Source organism: Hylobates moloch, unplaced genomic scaffold (assembly GCF_009828535.3).
Source record: "Hylobates moloch isolate HMO894 unplaced genomic scaffold, HMol_V3 SCAFFOLD_513, whole genome shotgun sequence".
NCBI lineage: Eukaryota > Metazoa > Chordata > Mammalia > Primates > Hylobatidae > Hylobates > Hylobates moloch.
In genome coordinates, this window is record NW_026652788.1 from 2,636 (window position 1) to 23,842 (window position 21,207).

The 21,207-nt window shown below is 55.1% G+C and overlaps 1 protein-coding gene and 1 pseudogene across 1 annotated transcript; one reads left to right on the forward strand and one right to left on the reverse strand.

Moving 5' to 3' along the window:
* Positions 1–900: 900 nt before the first annotated feature.
* On the reverse strand, positions 901–2,757 carry LOC116464373 (phospholipid-transporting ATPase ABCA3-like). The gene is made up of 4 exons (XM_032147627.2): positions 2,474–2,757; positions 2,041–2,231; positions 1,758–1,831; positions 901–1,254 (listed from the first exon to the last, which is right to left on the reverse strand). The coding sequence occupies exons 1-4, from the start codon at positions 2,557–2,559 to the stop codon at positions 1,204–1,206; spliced, it is 402 nt and encodes a 133-aa protein (XP_032003518.2). The 5' UTR covers positions 2,560–2,757; the 3' UTR covers positions 901–1,203.
* Positions 2,758–11,176: 8,419 nt separating this feature from the next.
* LOC116464374 (TBC1 domain family member 3K-like) lies at positions 11,177–21,194 on the forward strand (annotated as a pseudogene).
* Positions 21,195–21,207: the final 13 nt, after the last annotated feature.

A 21,207-nucleotide genomic window follows, 5' to 3' on the forward strand; every position in this document is an offset into this window, starting at 1 on the left:
CCTCTAAGCCAGTCTACCCATGTGGGAGGTGGGGCGCTGTCCACTTCATGGGTGGATATAGGATCACATGCAGCCCTAAATTGGCAGGAGCCAGGGAAGAGGATGAAAGCCCACACATCCAAATATTTAAATATTGTAACATCCTGACTTAGGCTAGCAAACTTGTCAATATTTATTTCCTCCTTCCTTCAGAAGAACAGTGACAGTATCACCGGTGAGGCCGGGTGTGAGTTTAGAATCATGGTCTCCATGAAGCTTCACTCTTGCGTGTGACCATGGGAGCCAGCCCCACCCTGGCCTACGGGCACCCTCCTTTCTGTTTCTGGCTCTATCCTGCTTTCCAAAGGATCTGCACACATGTGTGGAAACCTCCACGAACCCATCCAAACTCCACCCACAGTTCTGCAGAGCCGCTGCTTTGCTGCATCTCGCGTCTCAGGGTGCGTTGGGTGGCGTGGCCTGCCCTGGGAGGGAGTACACTGGATGGACAAACCATCTGGGCAGGGGATTCTAGAGAAGGAAGAGTGCAAGCTTTCGGTGAGCATTTCCCTCTGCCCTGCAGACTTCTTGCCCATGAGCTAGGGGATGACCAGGACAGACCCCTTGAGGCCGGGCTTGAGGGTGGTGACACAATGCCTGCAGGGCACCAGCCACAGAGCTGGCACCTGGTCGGGTCACGGTTAGTACTGTGGTCACCCCCTGGCCACCGCCCTTGGAAAGGACATGCAAGATGTTCTGAGGCTGCTTCCACAGCCAGGTCTCAATAAGACCACAGGCTACTCAGGTGGGACTCGGGCGTCCCTTTCTAAGGAAACGCACCTGGGTTCTCCAGTGGGCCCCACTCTGCTCCGTGCACTGAAGTTAGGGGCACTGCCCTGTGCTGAGCTAGCTGGGCCGAGAGCTGCCTCTGTAAGCCCTGGAAACCCAGGGCAGGCCATGCACGCCTGGGCCAACCTGGCACTGGTCTGTCCTTATTACAGCAGGACAGGCTCTAAGGGAGGCAGGGAGGGAGGCCGAGAGAAAACTGAGAGGGAGGCAGGGAGGGAGGCCGAGAGGAAAGCCGAGAGGGAGGCAGGGAAGGAGGCAGCGAGCACGATGAGGAGCCCGCCTGCTCTGCTTGCTCTCGTTGGTCTTCACTTTGGACCAGGGCACAGGGCAGGCAAAGCTCAGGCAGCTGTCCTCCATGGTGACCTGACTGACTGACTAGTCATCCAGCATGTACTTCTTCCTGGCTTCCTCCAGAGTGCCAAACACCTGAGGGGAGGGAGGAGGCTGCTGTGGCCAGGCTGTCCCACAGACGCACACGGGGGAGGAGAGAGGGTAGGAAGGGCTGGCCTCTGGGACTGTGACAAGGCCCCAAAGAGGCCCATCCCTATCTCAGCTGCTCCAGAACACCTCCCAAGAAGTCAGTGCTATGGATCTCAGCTGCCTGTGCTCTTGGGTGGGAATGGTGTCAGAAGGCCAGAGGCCTGGTGGGGGTCCCTGGCTTGCTGTGTGTCCCCAGGCATCTGGTGTTCCCTCTCTGGGCCTGCTCTCCTCTCCATGAAATAAGCGGGCAGGAGGAGCCAATCTTCAAAGTCCCTTCCAGCAGAAACACCTTCTGTTCTATGAAATCCATGTGAACGTTGCCATGGAGATGGCAGAGGACAGGGGCAGCGCTGAACATGACTTCAGGGGGATGGGGAGGAGACAAAGAGAGGGAGAGAGAGAGACAGAGTTACCCCAGAAAGTGGGTCACGTCAAAAATGTGCTCTCACCTTCGCCCAGCTGACGTCTTGGCCCAGCAGGTGGTAATGGACCATGCCTTGGTGCTCGTCTTCCAGGACGCTGCCTGCACGAAGGAGAGATGGTGTTGCTGTGACGGCCGGGCTGGAGGATCGGGGAGGGTGCCTGGGTGCTCGGCATTGGGGTCCTCATCCCAGGGATCAGGGAGATGGGACATGGGAGGGGTGAGGCACAGACTGTCTTCACGGCAGATGGGAGATGCCTAGGCAGGGGCCCAGGGCCCATCAAGTGGGGGCTGCCGGGGCTGAAACACACCTGGAAAGGTCAGGTCCACGAAGGCCTTGAACTCCTCCAGCGCCTCCTGCTGCCCTTCGCTCTGCACCTTGGCCCGCAGGGAGTAGCCGCTGCCGAACTTGCTCTTGAGGTGCTGGGGGCTGCCCAGGCACTTGAACTGCCCCTGCACCATGATGGCCAGCCGGGTGCACAGGGCCTCACACTCCTCCATGCTGGGGAGAGGGTGGGGGCCTGAGACAGGGCTGGGGTGTCAAAGGCTCATGCAGATAGGAAGGGGTTGGTGGCCTGATCAGGCCATTCCTGATATCCATGCTCAGAGTGTGGCTCAGGTGCAGAGCCTAGGGAATCTCCTCAAAGACTCTCCACCAGCTGCTGATAGGTCTTCTGGCCACCTGGCTCCTTCCCAGTCTACCTGGTTTTGAAACTTCCAGTGACCCACAGACCCAGGCTCTACCTATGGGAGGTGATGACGATGGCCTTGCCGGACTCATGGGCCTGTGCCACAGCATTCCAGAGCAGGCGCCGGGCCACGGGGTCCATGCCAGTGGATGGCTTATCCAGGAAGATGAAGGCAGGCTCTCCGATCAGGGCGATCGATGCCAGTGCTCAACTGCCACTTGTTACCACCACTGGGGGTGTAAGGGAAAAGGTTGGGTGACGGCAATGGTCACTCTCTAGCAGTGAGCACTGCCGGCTCTACACTCAGCCCCTTTCCTTCTGTATTCAGGAAGTGTTCCCACACCCCTCATAGGGCTTTCCAGCAATGCAGCCCACCACTTTCACCCAGAGCTGAATTGTGTCTTGGGCTATCCACTCAGGGAATAACCCGTTTGCCTGGACACAGGGATGAGTCCAGGGTGAGCACATGGCTGACAAGTCTTCCTGGAGGGTTTGAAGTGTTGAGGGCAAGCACTTCTCTCTCTGAGAGGAAGGGCATTGGCCCACCTTAGCTAACTTAAAAAAACAAAACAAAACTGGATGGGCATGGTGGCTCACACCTGTAATCCCAGCACTTTGGGAGGCTGAGGCGGGTGGATCTCCTGAAGTCAGGAGTTTGAGACCAGCCTGGCCAACATGGTAAAACCCTGTCTCTACTAAAAATACAAAAATTAGCTGGCCGTAGTGGTGGGCACCTGTAATCCCAGCTACTCGGGAGGCTGAGGCAGAAGAATTACTTGAACCCGCGAGGCAGAGGTTGCAGTGAGCTGAGATCAAGCCATTGCATTTCAGCCTAGGCAACAAGAGTGAAAACTCTGTCTAAAAAAAAAAAACAAAACAAAAAAACAAAAGAAAACAAACTATAGGATTTACTATGTGCAACACACTGTTCTAAACTTTGCAAATGTGAACTCATTTGATCTTCAGAAGATGCAAAGAAACATAAAAACCTGCTTGAAACAGGAGCCAACAAAGAGAGAAGACCCAAGGGGCATCATCATCAGACCCCGGGCTCACTTTGCCAGAGGTGTGGGCACCTCTACGTCCCAGTCCTGAGTGTGCAGTACCGCTGTGTGCCTCCGGGGGCGCTGTACACAACACGAAGGGAGTCCTTGGACCTGCGGGGCCTGTGGCCTTGCTTTAATTGGAGTCGGGCTTCTATCCCTGACAACAGAAGCCTGAGAAATATCCCATGCGCCTTAGCAGAACATCAGCAGTTCAAGTACCCCAGACCCGGTGGTATGAGGTAACTCTGGGCTTAAAATGCAAACTTACTGAAAATAGCCCTTCATAAAGTGGCAGGGAGAAGGGTCCGTCCTCACCTTATCAGGACAGTAACACCTGTGGTGCCATCTGCCTGACCTCAGCCAACTAAGCTGCCTTTGGCCTGGGTCAGCTTCATAATCCAGTCAAGCCCAGGACCAAGAGGAAGGGGTGACTTGAGGCAGCCCAGGCCACTTACCTCTTCCTGCAGGGATGGAAGCCGCCCCCAACCACCTGCGCAGGGACCTCATGCCCAGAGCTGGGGGCTTTGCCCTGCTCTCCAGGTCTGGGAAGAACAGGAACTTATCTTGTAACTGGAGGTGCAGGGACTGAAAGAAGCCCCAGATCTCACCTGTAGGTCTTGACCAGTAACGTAAGGGAGCCTGGGACAGCCCTTGCTGCTGGCGTCGTGGACAGGGTGGAGCGCTTGTTTGGCACCTCCTCCAGCCCACCCAGTGTAAAACCTCAGCACACAGTGCCTCCCTACTTCCTGGTGCTTTTGAGGCATCCAGTCAATACAAAAGGCTTGCTTCGCTTTTTTCTCCTTTAGAAATATTTTCTATTAGGCATGTAATCTGCAAATAGATTTTCTTTGTAAAATATTCATGCAAAGACTCCTGCAGTCTGTTGGCTCAGCCCACCGGCCAGGCAGCTGTGTACCCTCTAGACTTCTGTGTTAGCAAAGACACCTGCGTGGGCCTGTGCCCCTTGCTCAGGACTGGCTGGGTGCTGTTTTTGCCAAATGGTGTCATCCCATATCTACCATTCTGTAACATGCTTTTCTTTTTTATTTTCTTTTTTTGAGATGGAGTCTCGCTCTGTCGCCAGGCTGGAGTGCAGTGGCATGATCTTGGCTCACTGCAACCTCCGCCTCCCACGCTCAAGCAACTGTCCTGCCTCAGCCTCCTGAGTAGATGGGGTTACATGTGCGTGCCACCACACCTGGCTAATTTTTGTATTTTTAGTAGAGACGGGGTTTCACCATGTTGGTCAGGCTGGTCTCGAACTCCTGGCCTCATGATCTACCTGCCTCAGCCTCCCCAAGTGTTGAGATTACAGGCATGAGCCACCGTGGCCAGCCAACATGCTTTTCTTACTCAATATTATGTCTTAAAGATATTCCTAGGTCAGTAAATACAGATCTACCCCCACTTATTTTAACTGCTTCTTAGTCATCCAGGGAAGGCTTCTAGATTTTATTTAGCTGTTTAAAAATTTCATTTGACTCATTTCCAGGTTTTTGCTTTTATTTATTTTGGGGGAACAGAGTCTCACGCTGTTGCCCAGGCTGGAGCACAGTGGTGTGATCTTGGCTCACTGCAACCTCTGCCTCCTGGGTTCAAGCCATTCTCCTCTCAGCCCCCTGAGTAGGGGGGGCTACAGGTGCATGCCACCATGCCCAGCTAATTTTTTGTATTTTTAGTAGAGACGGGGTTTCACCATGTTGGCCAGCTGGTCTCAAACTCCTGACCTCAGGTTTTTGCCTTTCTAAACTTGCAGCTGACCACCCTGGTTTGTGTCCATGTTCATCTACTCCCAGGTGCTGAAAAGAGTGGCATGCCATTTCTGAGAAGTAACCACTGTTTTTCCCTCCTATTTTCTCCCCTCTTCTCCCTATTCAAACAGCTGGACAACCCTGGGCTCCACTGCCTGAGGTTGGAGGATGGGAAGGATTTTACAGAGTGCACAACAAAACCACATGGAGGCTGGGCACGGTGGCTCACGCCTGTAATCCCAGCACTTTAGGAGGCTAGGCAGGTGGATCACTTGAAGCCAGGAGTTTGAGACCAGCCTGGCGAACATGGCACACACCTGTAATCCCAGCTACTCTGGAGGCTAAGACATGAGAATTGCTTGAACCCAGGAGGCAGAGGTTACAGGGAACTGAGATCACGCCACTGCACTCCAGCCTGGGTGACAGAGGGAGACTCTAAGAAAGGAGGAAGGGGAAGGGGGGGGGAAGGGGAAGGAAAAGAGAGAGAGAGAGAGAGAGAGGGAGGGAGGGAGGGAAAGAAAGGAAACCACATGGAGTGTCTGCTTAGTGAAAGAGACGTAAGGGGGAAGGCTGTCAGCATGGAAGAATGTTACAGAGACCTCACACAACTAAGGGCCTGGCTTTGATTCCCAGAGTGGGGCTTCCCCCTTTTCCTTCTTCTTTTTATAACAGCTTTATTAAGATACAATGCACATACCACAGAATTCACCAATGTGTACAGTTCAACTGCTCTTAGCACGTTCAGATCCATCATCACACTCAACTTTAAACACCTCATTGTTCACAAAAGAAACCCTGTACCCATGAGTAGTCACTCCCCGTTCCCTTTAACACCTCCAGCACCTGACTACCACTAATAAGCTTCCTGTCTCCATGGCTTTGCCTATTCTGGACATTTCATATTAATGGAATCACACAGCATATGGTCTGTGTCTGGTTTCCTGGTTCATCCATGTTGTGGTGTATGTCAGTGCTTCATCCCTTTTTATGGCTGAGAAATATTCCATATCATACAGCAAGACCACATGTTGTTAATCCATTCATCTGTTGATGGACATTTGGGTTGTTTCCACTTTTAGCCACTATGAGTAATGCTTCCATGAACATTCTTGTACAAGTTTCTGTGTGGATGTAGGTTTTTCGGTTCTTTTGGTTATATACCTAGGAATGGAATTGCTGGGTCATATGGTAATTCTATGTTTAACCTTTTGAGTATCCTTTTTGATAATTTTAGTCTTTTAACTGGAGTCTTTGTCCACTTATATTTAACGTAAGTACTGATGTTTGGATTTAAATCTAATGTATATATATAACATTTTTTTGAGATAAGGTCTCACTCTCTTGCCCAGGCTGGAAGGCAGTGGTGTGATCATGGCTCACTGCAGCTTCAGCCTCCTAGGCATAAGTGATACTCTCAGCTCCCAAGTAGCTGGGACTACAGGCACACACCACTGCACCTGGCTAATTTTTAAATTTATTGTACAGCTGGAGTTTCGCTATGTTGCCCGGGCTGGTCTCGGATTCCTAGGTTCAAGCCATTCTCCCACCTGGGCCTCCCAAAGTACTGGGATTACAGGTGTGAGCCACCATGACTGGCCTAAATCTATCATCTTATTCAGGGGTAGCTAGCCCATATGTTCTATGTTCCTTTTTCTCAATTCTTCTATCACATTTTTTTTTTCATTTTTCTATTTTTCCCTTCTATTAGCTTAAAAATATGTACTCCTTTCTCCTATTACTTTGGTTGTTCCTTTGGAGATTAAAACATGCATCCTTGACTTAGCAATGGATATCATTAACTGTTTACTGTATTCATGAACAAGGTAAGGACCTTTAAAATAACTTCTTTTACCCGCTCCTGACTTAAAGCCATTGTTGTCATCTATTTTACTTTTATATGTATTTTAAACTTCATAAGACATTATTATTAAAGCTTCCAGTCAAAACTGACCCATCTCCCTTTTTTTTTTGAAACGGAGTCTCGCCCTGTTGCCCAGGCTGGAGTGCAGTGGTGCAATCTCACCTCACTGCAAGCTCCACCTCCTGAGTTCAAGCGATTGTCCTCCCTCAGCCTCCCATGTAGCTGGGACTACAGGCACGTGCTACCACACCCAGCTAATTTTTTCATCGTTTTAGTAGAGACGGGGTTTCACCGTGTTGGCCAGGATGGTCTCGATCTCCTGACCTCGTGATCTACCTGCCTTGGCCTCCCAAAGTGCTGGGATTACAGGCGTGAGCCATCACGCCCGGCCACACATCTCCTGGCTCATGCCTGTAATCCCAGCACTTTGGGAGGCCAAGGCGGGCAGATCACGAGGTGAGGAGATCGAGACCATCCTGGCCAACACCGTGAAATCACATCTCTACTACAAATACAAAAACAACCCAGGCATGGTGACGCATGCCTGTAATCCCAGCTACTCGGCAGGCTGAGGCAGGAGAATAGCTTGAACCCAGGAGGCGGAGGGTGCGGTGAGCCGAGATCACTCCACTGCACTCCAGCCTGGCAACAGAGCCAGACTCTGTCTCAAAAAAAAAAATAAAAATAAATAATCACTTTTTACTCCTTTTTTTTTCCCCTGGGTTCCCAAAGTGCTGGGATTACAGGCATGAGCCACCCTGCCAGCCATCCTTTCTGTATATATATTTTTTTTAATAGGGTCTTGCTCTGTCACCCAGGCTAGAGTGCAGTGGTATGAGCATGGCTTGCCATAACTTCAAATTCTGAGCTCAAGTGATCCTCCTACTTCAGCTTCTGGAGTAGCTGGGCCTACAGAAGCATGCCACTACACCCAGCTAATTATTTTTTGTAGAGATGGGAGTCTCACTATGTTGCCTGGGCTGGTCTCGAATGAACTCCTGGCCTCAAGCGATCCACCTGCCTTAGCTACCCAAAGTGATAGGATTATAGGTATGAGCAGGCCGGGCGTGGTGGCTCACGCTTGTAATCCCAGCACTTTGGGAGGCCGAGGCGGGCGGATCACGAGGTCAGGAGATCGAGACCACGGTGAAACCCCGTCTCTACTAAAAATACAAAAATTAGCTGGGTGTGGTGGCAGGCACCTGTAATCCCAGCTACTCGGGAGGCTGAGGCAGGATAATCGCTTGAACCCAGGAGGCAGAGAGTGCAGTGAGCCGAGATCACACCACTGCACCAGCCTGGGCAACAGAGCGAGACTCCATCTCAAACAAACAAACAAACAAACAAACAAACAAACCTTCTTTCCTAAGTATAGTTTTATGGGTTACTTTACTCTAGGTAGGTTGCTTCCTCTTATCACTTACAATGTATCGTTCTATTGTCTTCTGGCCTCTATTATTTCTGTGATGGGGCCAGCTGCCAGTGTAACTGCTGTTGCTCTTGTGAAGGGACTCCACCTTTTACCTCTGGGGTCTTTTAAGACTTTTTCTTGTGTTTGGTTTTCAGCAGATTTACTACACTGTTCCTAGGGGCTGATTTCTTTTTTTTTTTTTTTTTTTGAGACAGAATCTCGCTGTTGCCCAGGCTGGAGTGCAGTGGCGCAATCTGGGCTCACTGCAGGCTCCGCCCCCCGGGGTTCACGCCATTCTCCTGCCTCAGCCTCCGGAGTAGCTGGGACTACGGGCGCCCGCCACCTCGCGTGGCTAATTTTTTGTATTTTTAGTAGAGACGGGGTTTCACTGTGTTAGCCAGGATGGTCTCGATCTCCTGACCTCGTGATCCGCCTGCCTCAGCCTCCCAAAGTGCTGGGATTACAGGCGTGAGCCACCGCGCCCAGCTGCTGATTTCTTGTTGTTATCCTGCTTGGAGCTAATAGGCCTTCATTTGTGATTGATGTCTTTCATAAATTTTGAAAAGTTTTAGCCATATGGTTTCAAATGTTGCCTTGTCTCCCTTCCTGCTGGAACTTTTGTTACACACATATTAAGCCTTCTCACTGTATCCTTCCTATGTGATTAGTCATATGTTGCTGCATAACAAATTACTCCAAAACGTGGGTGTAATTTGTTATTTCATTGTTTCTATGCATTAAATCAGGAATCTCAGAGCAGCTTAGTTGGGTGGTGCTGGTCAGGGTCTCTCACGAGGTGCTGCTAACCTGTCAGTTGGGCCCGAAGTCTCTTGAAGGCTAGAGGAGCTGTTTCCAAGTGGCTGGCCAGTCTCAGGTACTTTCTGACTGCTCCTCACCACACAGACCTCTCTGCAGGGCCACCTAGGTGTCTGCATGACATGGCAATGGCACTTAGCTTCCCTCAGAGTGAGTGTGCTGGTTAATTTTTTTTTTTTTTGAGACGGAGTCTCGCTCTGTCACCCAGGCTGGAGTGTAGTGGCACAATCTTGGCTCACTGCAACCTCCGCCTCCTGGGTTCAAGCAATTCTCCTGCCTCAGCCTCCTGAATAGCTGGGATTACAGGCACGTGCCACCATGCCTGGCTAATTTTTGTATGTTAGGTAGAGACAGGGTTTCACCATGTTGGTCAGGCTGGTCTCAAACTCCTGACCTCGTGATCTGCCCGCCTTGGCCTCCCAAAGTGCTGGGATTACAGGCATGAGCCTTCTGCCATGGTTGTAAGTTCCCTGAACTGGGAGTCAATTAAACCTCTTTCCTTTATCGATTACGTAGTCTCGAGTTATTTCTTTATAGCAGTGTGAAAACGAATACCCCTTCCCCGAGACGCCTTCTCCTTAGGCAACCAGCTGCCCCCATGCTCCTCCTCTGCCCCCTGTTCTTTCTTTTCCCCCATGAGGCCCAACTGATAAACAGGGCCAGGGCCAGCCCCAGCCCCAGCCCCAGCCTACTGCAGGCCTGTGTGGCTGCTGGAGAGGCCGTGCTCCTTTCCTCTCCCCGAGCCTGCCTGATATGCTTTCTGGATCCTGGAGAAAACTGACCCACTATTCTCATACTGGTGCAACATCTTCCAAGACCTCAAAAAGCTGTACCATTTGAGCGAGTCTTTTTTCTTGTCTCCACTTGCTAGGGCTGTCATTGGGACAGTCCTAGAGGGTCGTGCCAATGGATGAGTGGATGGATGGACGGTAGTCCAGGGATGATGTCCCTGTCTGTCCTGAACCGGGCCCTTCCTCCAATGAGAAGCCTTCCTGAGTGAGTATATACAGTCATCCCTTGGTATCCACGGAGGATTAGTTCTAGGGTCCCCGGAAATGCCAAAATCCATGGATGCTCAAGTCTCTGATAGAACATGGCGTAGTACTTACGTATAAGCTATGCACATCCTCCCGTAGACATTAGACCATTACTAGATTATATATGATATGTAATACAATACAGATGCTACATAAATGGTTGTGATACTGTATTCTTTAGGGAATGATGACAAGAACAAAGTCTGCACATGTTCAATAGAAACATAACCATCCAATTTATTTTCTGAATATTTTCCATCTGCTGTTGCTGAATCTACAGATGCAGAGCTCCTGGATACGAGAGCCAAGTGTGCTTTGAGAGTAGGGTGGGTGAGGTTGCTAATGAGTACAGGGGAGCAGGTGTTGATCAGGAGGGCCCCGCACTGGGGCATCTGGACATCCTGCCTCAGGACTTGAGACTCCGTTTGGATGGCACAGGCAGACTCAGCCCAGGTCAAAGCCCTCCCCTTTAAGGTTCATTTTATCCCAAGCTCTTTCTGGCCCCTGGAATTTGGCATGCCCTAGGCCCTGGGTGGAAGGACAGATGAGCCAGGTTTTAGATAACATGTCTAGAAGAGTGAGCCCCTACTGTGTGCCCGGCACCTTCCCCACAGGATCCTCTAGCTAGAATAGCCAAGGGTCATGGAGAGAAATACCCAGTTAAAGTGTCAGAAATGAAAAAGCGATACCATTAGAGACGCTCAAAAGACCATTGGGTAATAGTATTAGCATTTGTATTCTGAGAACCAACAGCAGCAGTCACTTCCCTCCACCCCTATGTGTATCCCAGGACCACCCTGGGCGGGGAGGGCTGAGGTTAGGGAGCACCCATGGATGCTCTGATGCCGGCCCTGGGCCTCGGGGGTGACAGTGATGAGGAACTGGGTGCACACACGAGTGGGGCAGCCGGGCCTGGCCAGAGAAGCAACACACACGTGCACAGACGTGTTTACCCACGTACGCGTGTGCACGCACGTGCACAAACACACTGCGGGCAGACATGTTGACGCCCCAGGCAGAGGAGGACCCTGACTCTGGGCCCTGCTGACCCGGGCAAGGCCCCGTTGTGATGCGTGCCATGACCTCAGAATGCCACTGGTGCTTAGCACCTATCCGCTCTCCGGCCTGCCTTCTGTGTTCCACGGCAGTTACACACAGGCAGTGGTGTTTGTGAGCACCAGTTTTCTGGTTTTCTCCCTGAGGTTTTCTCCCTGAGAGGCATACATAACCCAGGCCAGCTGATCAGAATCAGGTGAGTGTGACCTGCTCTCTTCCCTCCAGGCTGACTTGGGGACAGTGGCTATGGTATGGGCGGTGTTGGCCTCTGGGCAGCTACTGAGGAGGAGGGTCATCCCTGAGCACTCACAGGGAGCCGGTTCTACACTGCCTGTGTAGATGATTTTCTCTTTTGTCCTCACAGTGGCTTCATAGAGTGGGTGCTGTTCCCGAATGTACCCATTCGACAGGTGAGACGTCTGGGGTCAGAGAGACGGTAACCGGCCCGAAAATCCAGACATGACCCTGGGTTTTGCTCTCGGCCCTGCTGTGTGCCGTGCTAGACTTCAGGCCTCAACCCTGTGACCTCCCTGCTCGAGATCCCAAAACTGCCCAGATTTCCGATCCCGATGGGGCAGAGCCTGGCCCTGGCAGAGACACTGGGATGGATCCACTGTGGGTGGGGAGGAGGGAAGGGTCCTCAGAACACACCTGGGGCCTAAGCTGGGTCCTGATGGTCACTGTGGGACCCACTGGACACACACGGTCCCTTGTCTGGGAGTGGCATGGGGAGCCTTCTGCCCTTGGGCAGTTGTGGAAAGTGAAGGAGCCCTGGAGGGCTGGCTGAGGGGAGACTATCTTCCCTTGTGTTCAAAGGGGTCCAGGCACTGGGCTTCTCCCCAAGTATTTCTTATTCTGTTTGGCCTCGCTTTCCTTTTGCCCTGAGTATTCTCAGGAGGGACGGTCCATCTAGATATTCTCCAGGAGCAAGGACCCACTGTTCTTCATCAGTGACCCAGGAAAATGAAGCCCCCTCCTATAGGGACAGCTCAGAATGGTGGAGTCCACAGTCCCTCCCCGAGGGATGTGGTTTCCATGAGCGCAGTGGCTGCTTGGGAGACAGTAGATCATTTTCATCCCTCATCCCCAAAACCAAACACACTCCCGCTCAAATGGCGTTATTCCTAAAGCAGCTTCACTGGTTAGACCGAAGGGCCACGGTAGCCCAAGTGATGAGCGAGGTAGAACGGAGCAGTCAGGAGAGATCTTGTTCCCCATAGGAAACTGGGCATCTCTGTGGCCCTGAGTATCCCCGGAGGCCGATCTTACAGAGACCTCTGGTGCCTGACCCCAGTTCGCATCCACAACCCTGGAATAGCCCATCACAGGCCCTTCACCCTTGGCAGGTGGACACCGTTCAGCCTGCTGGGGCAGGTATGTGCCCGTTTCATGGCATAAGGGGAAAACGGGATTCTCTGTCCAGGTCCCACTCTTCTCGAGTCCTTGGGAAGATGCTCACCCCTGCTTGCGGCTTCAGACTGCAGAGACCCATGGAGGTGTGGGCCACGGGGTTTGGCCCCTTTTTACCAGAGTGCAGTGGTGGAATGAAGGTTACACAACCAACCAGCATCTGGGAGCCCGCTGGGAGCGGTTCAGGTGTTCTCCGAAGCTGTCGGGTACAGTGTAACCTTTAGCCAATTTTGTCTCACAGGATGAACGTGGTGGAGGATGCGGATAGTTGGCGGGCGCAGGAGCGAGAGGACATCGTCAGGAAATATGAACAGGTACAGTTCGGTCTGCTTCTTGGAGGGAGGCCTCTTCCAGTGTGCCCTGGTCAAAGGGTCCTGGGTTCCCTAGGAGCACAGGGCAGGGACGGGTGGCCAATACCCCCAGGCCCTTGCACCCTTTACCTTGGACCCCTCACCAAGGCTCCCTCTGGGTTACAGGGGCACCAAGCTGGGCTGCCAGAGGACAAGGGGCCTGTGCTTCTCGGAATGTTCGAACACATGGATCCGTTTGGGATTGTGCAGTGAGTCCTCTGTGCTCCCCTCACCCCTAAAGCATCTGTCTCAGCTCAGGGATGGGTTTGCTTTTAGAAAGGCCTTTCTGACACAGGACGTGTCTCGCCAGCTCGGGTCAACCTCCTTTCCAGGGTCAGAACTCCCCCCTGGCTCCCCTGCAGGTCCGGCCCGAGGTTGTTGTTAGGCCAGAGGTGCAAGGCCCATCTAGGGAGCCGGTGGGAATGGAGACTGGGCTAGGTCAGGCCCCTGGGCTCTCAGCAGTTCTGTCGGCAAGTCAGCACAAGAGGAGCGGGGCAGCCTGAGGGTCTGGCCCTGTCTACCAGGAGACAACCCCAGTGAGATCCAAGGGTTGTGGCCACAGGGTGAGGAGATACCTGGCCCAGCCTCAGGGCTGTTGTCCAGCAGGTCTCTCAGTGCCCACCTGCCCCTGTCCTCCCCCATTTCCCTAGAGCTACAGCCCTCACTGTCCCCGTGGGGAAGGGGGAAAGGTGTGGGGACAGTGGGGGCTTTGGCCCTAAGAGAATGGGGGAGAAGACGGGCAGGGCCCCGGTCTGGGCATCTCAGGGTGAGGCCGGGGAGGCAGCAGGGCTTGTGACTAAAGACCCTGGGTCTGGTGCTGGGAAGGGATCTGGGGCCAGGTAAGAGGAGCCCAGCCTGGAGCCCATCCCTCCGGGATCAGAGGATGGAGAGACAGCGGATCCCGGGGGAAGTAGGGTGGGAGGGAGCTGATGAGCCGTGCCACTTCTGATATGCAGGGTGTGTGGCTCAGATGCAGGGAGAGGCAGGTGGATGCTGGGAGGTCAGAGCCTGCAAGAGCCTTGGGGCTGTCAAGTGGGATGGGCCCCTGGTGCACCCAGAGTACACCGGGCAGGTCTCAGGGCAGGCTCCCTTGACCCTGGCGGGGTGATGTGGTCGATCCCTGAGGGATTCCTGTCAGGGCCTGGTCGCCCACCTTGGGCGGCCCCCATCCCATCTCAGGGCTGACCTTTCTCAGCTCCAGCAGAAAGCACCACCTGGAGTCCAGGATGGGTAGCCCCATTGTGCAGCCTGACCACCCCCCACGCCAGGGGCCCCGGCAACCCCGGCCAGGCTGTCCCCGCACTCCTTCTTCTCCCAGGTCCTGCCCCTCCTGGGAGTCAGCCCCACAGGAAGGCCCTTGTCCTCCCTTCCCTGTGCCTTCTCCCGGGCTGAGCCCTGAGCTGGGTAGGGACAGAGCCAGTCCTTTCTGGGGGTCGGCTCCCAGGCTGGGGCGGCTCCAGGCCCTGTGCAGGTCCTCAGCGCTGCCTGGGTTGCCTTACAGTGAGACGGAGCTGCCTCCTCTGACTGCGCGGGAGGCAAAGGTAAGAGCCTGATGCATGGAGGGGCTGGTCCAGGGACGTATGGACTGGGCGGGTGGTCAGTGAGGCAGAGGAAGCAGCTGGCCTGGGCGGTGGCGGGTGAGGGCAACACTCTGTCACTGGGAGGGGCAGCAGAGACCTGACCCCAGGTTGATTTAACTTTGGCAGTTTGATACAATTCCAAAGTGAGAACCACAGTCCTGGCTTGGGGGTGGCTGCCTGCTTGTGTCAGGACCCCACCGAGAGGCTGGGACCTAAGACTGGTGTGTCTGTGGCCTGAGGATGGCACATCCCGGGGTCCCAAAGCCAGCCCACTGGTGCTCATTTGCTCAAAGGCTCTCAGCCCTTAGGGTCTGCCCGTCCCTGGCTCCTTCCAGCTGGGTCCCACCAGGGCTCCAGAGCCCAAGACCCAGCATCCACGGGCAGCTCTGGGAAGCCCGGCAGCTCCACTAACTCCAACATTCCTCATTGGACAGCGAATTCGGCAGGAGACAAGGAGAAAGAGCAAGTGGCTGGAGATGCTGTGGGAATGGGAGATGTACAAGAACAGTGAAAAGGTAATGTGTGGAGGGAGAGGCCCCCGGAAGCACTCTCTGCAGAGACAGGGACAGGCACCCATGGCTGTGGCCTGGCACCGTCAGCCTCTCAGAGGGTGGGTGGCACAATGTCCTCGCCCAGAGGACTGCAGGCCTGGTCGCCAGATTGCCTGCCTATTCGTGCAAGCGTCACCTTGCTGGGAGGGAATCTGAATCTAGGGCTCGGGCCACCTGGAGTTCAAGGCTAGGGATGTCCTGGTGACCCGAAGGAAGAAAAAGGTTCAGATCAGAGTTTCAACTCTGAGTGTCCATCCACTCTTTCAGTCCTGGGAAGGGAGACCCTGTCCCAGCTCGATCTCACCTCTACTGAGGAATCATGGGGCCAAAACCGACAATTCCCAGAATCCCCGGGCTCTGGTCCTCACTGGGGTCACCCCGTGGCCTGTGACATCAGACTGTTTTCTGCCCACGGCTCGTAGATCGCATATACGAGGGAACTCCCACGAACATCCAGGGCCCGGCGTGGTCAGTCCTCCTGAACATTCAGGAAATCAAGTTGAAAAACCCCAGCAAATACAAGGTACGCTCAGCCAGAGCACAACAAACAGGACAGGCTGTGTCAGGGGTCCAGGTCTCCGGCTGGAGGGAACGCCAAGCCCACCCTGGGAGGGGGGGTGAGGGGGAAGGTCAGATGAACACCCTGGGCACAGATGGTGATACAGTCACCACAGACAGAAAAACTCGGCTCTGGTGACCCTCCCTGGCTTCAGTAACAAGCCAAAAAGCAGCTTTCTGCAGAAGGAAACCTTCTTTCCCGAAGTGCTGACTGTGGGCTGACTGCCATTTGGGGCAGGGAGTCTTCCATCTGTTCTGAGGCTGCTTCCTTCTCTTGGCCCTGCCCTACAGCTCATGAAGGAGAAGGGCAAGAGTTCATCTGAACACATCCACCAGATCGACCGGGATGTTAGCAGGATTCTCCAGAACCGTGTCTTCTTCAGGCAACGATATGGAGCCAGATAAGCCTACGGGAGCCACAGGGTCCCAGTGGAGATGGGGTGAACGAGAGGGATGGGGACATCCCCGGAGCAGAAGCCAGGGTCACCCAGGAGGGATGACAGAGCCGCCAAGAGCTCTCCTGGCCCAGGGAGCAGCTGGCACCATGAACCGAGCACCTCCCTGTTTCCAAGCCCTGGGCCAGGCTGGAACATGTGGGGCCAGAGCCCAGGAGGATCCTGAGGAGACAGAAGACAGCAAAGAAAATCATGCACAAGGCCGGGCGCGGTGGCTCACGCTTGTAATCCCAGCACTTTGGGAGGCCAAGGCGGGCGGATCACGAGGTCAGGAGATCGAGACTACAGTGAAACCCCGTCTCTGCTAGAAATACAAAAAATTAGCCGGGCGTGGTGGCGGGCGCCTGTAGTCCCAGCTACTCGGAGAGGCTGAGGCAGGAGAATGGCGTGAACCCCAGAGGCGGAGCTTGCAGTGAGCCGAGATTGCGCCACTGCACTCCAGCCTGGGCGACAGAGCGAGACTCCGTCTCAAAAAAAAAAAAAAAAATCATGCACAATGGTGAAAGGTGCTCTCCCTGACCCACGGGGACCCGTGGTAGGACCCACGGGAGGGTGGCAGGATGGAGGGCCCATGAGCCTACCCAGACAACACTGACAGCACCAAACGCTGGGAGAATTATGGGTCCTGGAAACTCTCATCCAGGTCTGCTGGGAACATGACACGGCACAGCCACGTTGGCAGCCAGCTGGGTAGTGGCTCACAAAGCTCAGTGGACTTGAACCACGTGTCCCCAAGGTGTCACAGATATTGAACCCACTGATTTGGAAACTGACATCCACATGAAACCTGCATGCCAGGTTCACTGCTTGATTCACCGTCACTCACACACCGAGCCTTCGGGGACGGCCTTCAACACGTCATGGGGAGAGCAAGGCTGGTCGTCCCTTCAAACAGAAGACCCAGCGAGAAAAGGGAACGAGCCAGTGATGCCCGCACGAACCTGGGTGGATCCTAGATGCATTTTGCTAAGGGAAAGAAGCCAGACCCAATAAGCTACCACAGTAGCATTCCCATTCCTAGGCCATTCTGGAAAAGGCCAAACCACAGGGACTGAGAAGCAGTCTGGGTGGCCAGGGGCTGACGAATCGGGGAGAGGCTGGGTGCATAGGGGCCACTCTGGAGACTTGGAGGATGAAGGAGTCACTCCAGGAGGGGCTGGAGCGGTGGCCAGGAGACTCCGCACATTGGTTTGGAACTGTGGAGAAACTGTACACCCAGAGACTGAACTGGCGTGTGCGCAAACTGAAAAAAAAAAAAAAAAAAAATCATTCAGAGTGAAAAGGATCGGTCAACTCACTGTACAACTGGGCTATTTGCATGTCACAGATGTGGATTTTACTGAAACATTTCTTCAACAGTCTCAGGTCCTGAAGAGCTCACTGCTTATCTGGTAAATCATCTGAATGTGAAATGGGATTTGTTGTTAGGATTTGTAGACAAAGTGAAAGTAACAGCATCTGCACAAACCAAACCATAGCCCCCTTTCTCTGTTTCCTAGGCAGCGGGAACTCTTCTATATCCTCCTGGCATATGCGGAGTATAACCGGTGAGTATTCCCCACACTGTTCTGGCCGCCCTGTTGTGGCCTCACAGTCAGCGTTGCCCTTTTTGCACCCTGACCCAGGAGGCCTCCAGGGGAACCTCCAGCCAGGCTCCAGGGGATGTTCCCGCCCCACCTCCCCAGGGTAAAGGCTGCATAGTGGGGTCACCAGATGGGAGGGTGGGAGGCCTTCGGGTTTGGGAGCCTCTTAAGCTGCCCAGCTCTTCCCGCTGATGGCTCCACAACTTGGGGGAAGGCTCTGATTTCATGATGGGCTGGGGGCTTCTCAGGATTCCACAGCCCAAATGGCGGGACAGTCCAGGGGCTCCAAGACCATCGGGAGCATGTGGTACCCACGTCACAACCCAAGACCATGTGGCATCTGGTGAGTTTATGGTCCCCTCAGCTCTTCCCCAGAGGCCCTGCATCCCGTGGGGCTGGACGAGCAGGGAGGCTGGAGCCCCTCATGGGGCTGGTGACTGACTGAGTCCCAGCCAGGGCCTGACCTGGGATACCGGGTTCTCCATGGGCTGGGAGTTGGTTTCCATTCCTGCCCTGGAGGAGACAGAGGCACAGAGATGGGGCCCCAGCTCCCGCAGAGCAGGGCAAAGGGCAGTGTGTCCACCGAGAGTGTGGGAAGGGGACGGTGTCGCGGGGAGTCCTGGACACTGCCCAGTGTTCTGCACTAGGCATAGGTTCTTCAGAGGCCCTGGAAGAGGGAGGTTTTTAGGGCAGCCCAGTGGCCTGAGCACCTCTGTTGCTCCCATCAGGACCAGGACATAGACGCTGGTCTATGCGGGCAGTGTCTCTCGTTAGGCTGGCTTCTCCGGATGTTAATGAAGGTGAGGTGGCATAGGGAGACCCTGGCTCAGGGACCCTCGTTGCCCTGCAGTGCCCTGCTTCCTCAGTCCGGCAGTCTGGCTCACCCCCAGCCCACAGGAGGCTCAGGCGGGTCCCCGAAGGACACGCAAGCAAAACCCTCTGCCTAAGAGGGGTCATCCCAGGGCAATAGCTGGGGCTCAGGCCCAGCCTCATGGGCAGACTGGGCCAGGACCTGACTTGAGAGGGCTCAGGGAAGCCTCAAGCGCTGGGCAAGCCCCTCTCTCCAGGAGCCACATCTCCACTCATATGAGTGCCCCCCATGAGGAGCTGCAAGACCTTGCCTGACCCAGCGTCCTGGAGGGCCCAGGCGACGCTCATGGGGAAGGTCACTGACTTTGGGGACTGAAACGCCAATGGGCACAGCTCGAGCCACCAGCCCCAGCCTGGAAGGGCCAGGTTCTCCCACGCCTGCTGTCTCCACAGATCTCTCTCGGGCTGACCCTGCGCCTGTGGGACGTTTACCTGCTACAAGGGAAACAAGCATTGATGCCCATGACCACCATGACCACCATTGCGTTCCAGGTGCAGAAGAGTAAGTCTACGTGTGCCCAGTGGGGCCTGGGGAGCCTCGGGGTCAGACCCCGACTGGCCCGAGGGCAGCTTCCTCACACTGTCCTCACGATCCCCTGTTCTGGCTCAGAGGGAGGTCTGGCCAGGTGGGCCGGGAAGGGCACTGTGACAGCGAGCCCATCCCCCACATGACCCAGATGAAAGTCAGGAGTGTGGCGGGCACTTCCCTGTCCAGGTCGCCCCCCAGTCACAGCCTCCTGTGCACATCTGGACTCCTGGGGTGGCCACAAAAGGATCCAGCACCACCCAGTGAGAGGCTGAAGTGGCCACGGGGTATGGGCTGGCCCCCTCCCAGGGAACTCTCCTGGCCTGATGTCCACCCTGTCCCTAGAGCGCCTCAAGGAGACATCCAGTTCTGGCCCGTGGGCGTGCTTTCAGAGCCAGTTCTGCCGTCACTGGGCCAGGAATGATGACACGGTGCTCAAGCACCTCAGAGCCTCTATGAACAAATGAGCAAGGAAGCAAGGGGACCTGCCATTCCCAGGTGGGCTCCAGTGCCGTGTCCCCTCCCATGTCACCCTCTGGGGCAGTCAACAGTGGGGCAGGGCCCGGGACTTGCAACCCTACTACCTGGGCCTTCCTCTTCACCTTTTCTTCCTCCTCTTCCTCCTGGACTCTAAGAAAGTACAGCAGGCCCACCGGTCCTCAGGGCAGGCACTCAGTGCCTGTGAACTGGACGTGTTGTGCACGCAGGAGGGGGATGTGGGCAAGACCCTCCCTCGAGCCCCCCCCACTTTCCACGGTGACTGGCTGTCCCCCTCACAGGGCCCTCAAAGTTACTAGAGGAACCAGACCCATTTGTGGGAGACCCCGCCTCTCCCTGCAAGCACCCACAGCCTCAGAGAGCAGCAGAGGCCCCTCACTCCTGCACGCTCCTCCAAGATTGCCAGGACAACAAGCCTTGAGCCAGGGAGACAAGGGAATTGGGGGTCCCTGGCCCCCAGAGCATTCAGGGAGAGGGCACAGGCGGGACCCCGGGCCCAGAGCCAGAGCCAAAAATTCAGCCCGATGTGGGAACAGTCAGTCCTGGCATGGACTGGGCAGCCCAGGAGGGCAGAGGGTGACCCACGTCCGGGCCCAAAAACCCACTGCAGAGACGGGTCCTCATGTGAGGTGGCAAGGGGCTGGGTGACATCCAAGGACCCTGCCACCTGAGTTCTGACTGGGGGCCATATCCCAGGCCCAACAGCCCTGGGACGAATGTGTGTGGCAGGAAACCCACAGCCAGTCCCAACCCTGGGGGCAGTCCCAGGAGCCACCCGCCATGCAACGACAGCTTCCCCATGCCAGGGAACGCATACCCCTCCCTCTGGGATCAGCAGACTACAGGCTTGTCCTCAGTGTCAGGCCACGGGGGCCACACAGAGACCCCGAGGACTACAGAGACGCAGGCAGGTGGGGCCCAGCCCGGAAAGGCCTGCACGGGCTCCCTGGAGACGCTGACCACGTCTGTTTTCCTTTCAGCCAAAGCCAAGCAAGGGTCCTCGGCACCCAGGCCTGTGCTGGCTTCACGTGGCGGGAAGACCTTCTGCAAGGGGGACAGGCAGGCCCCTCCAGGCCCACCAGCCCGGTTCCAGCGGCCCATTTGGTCAGCTTCCCCGCCACGGGCACCTCATTCTTCCACACCCTGTCCTGGTGGGGCTGTCCGGGAAGACACCTACCCTGTGGGCACTCAGGGTGTGCCCAGCCCGGCCCTGGCTCAGGGAGGACCTCAGGGTTCCTGGAGATTCCTGCAGTGGAACTCCATGCCCCGTCTCCCGATGGACCTGGATGTAGGGGGCCCTTGGTTCCCCCATTATGATTTCAAACAGAGCGGCTGGGTCCGTGCCATATCCCAGGAGGACCAGCTGGCCGCCTGCTGGCAGGCTGAACACTCTGCCGAGGGAGTGAGATTGGCTTTCGCGGAACTGAACA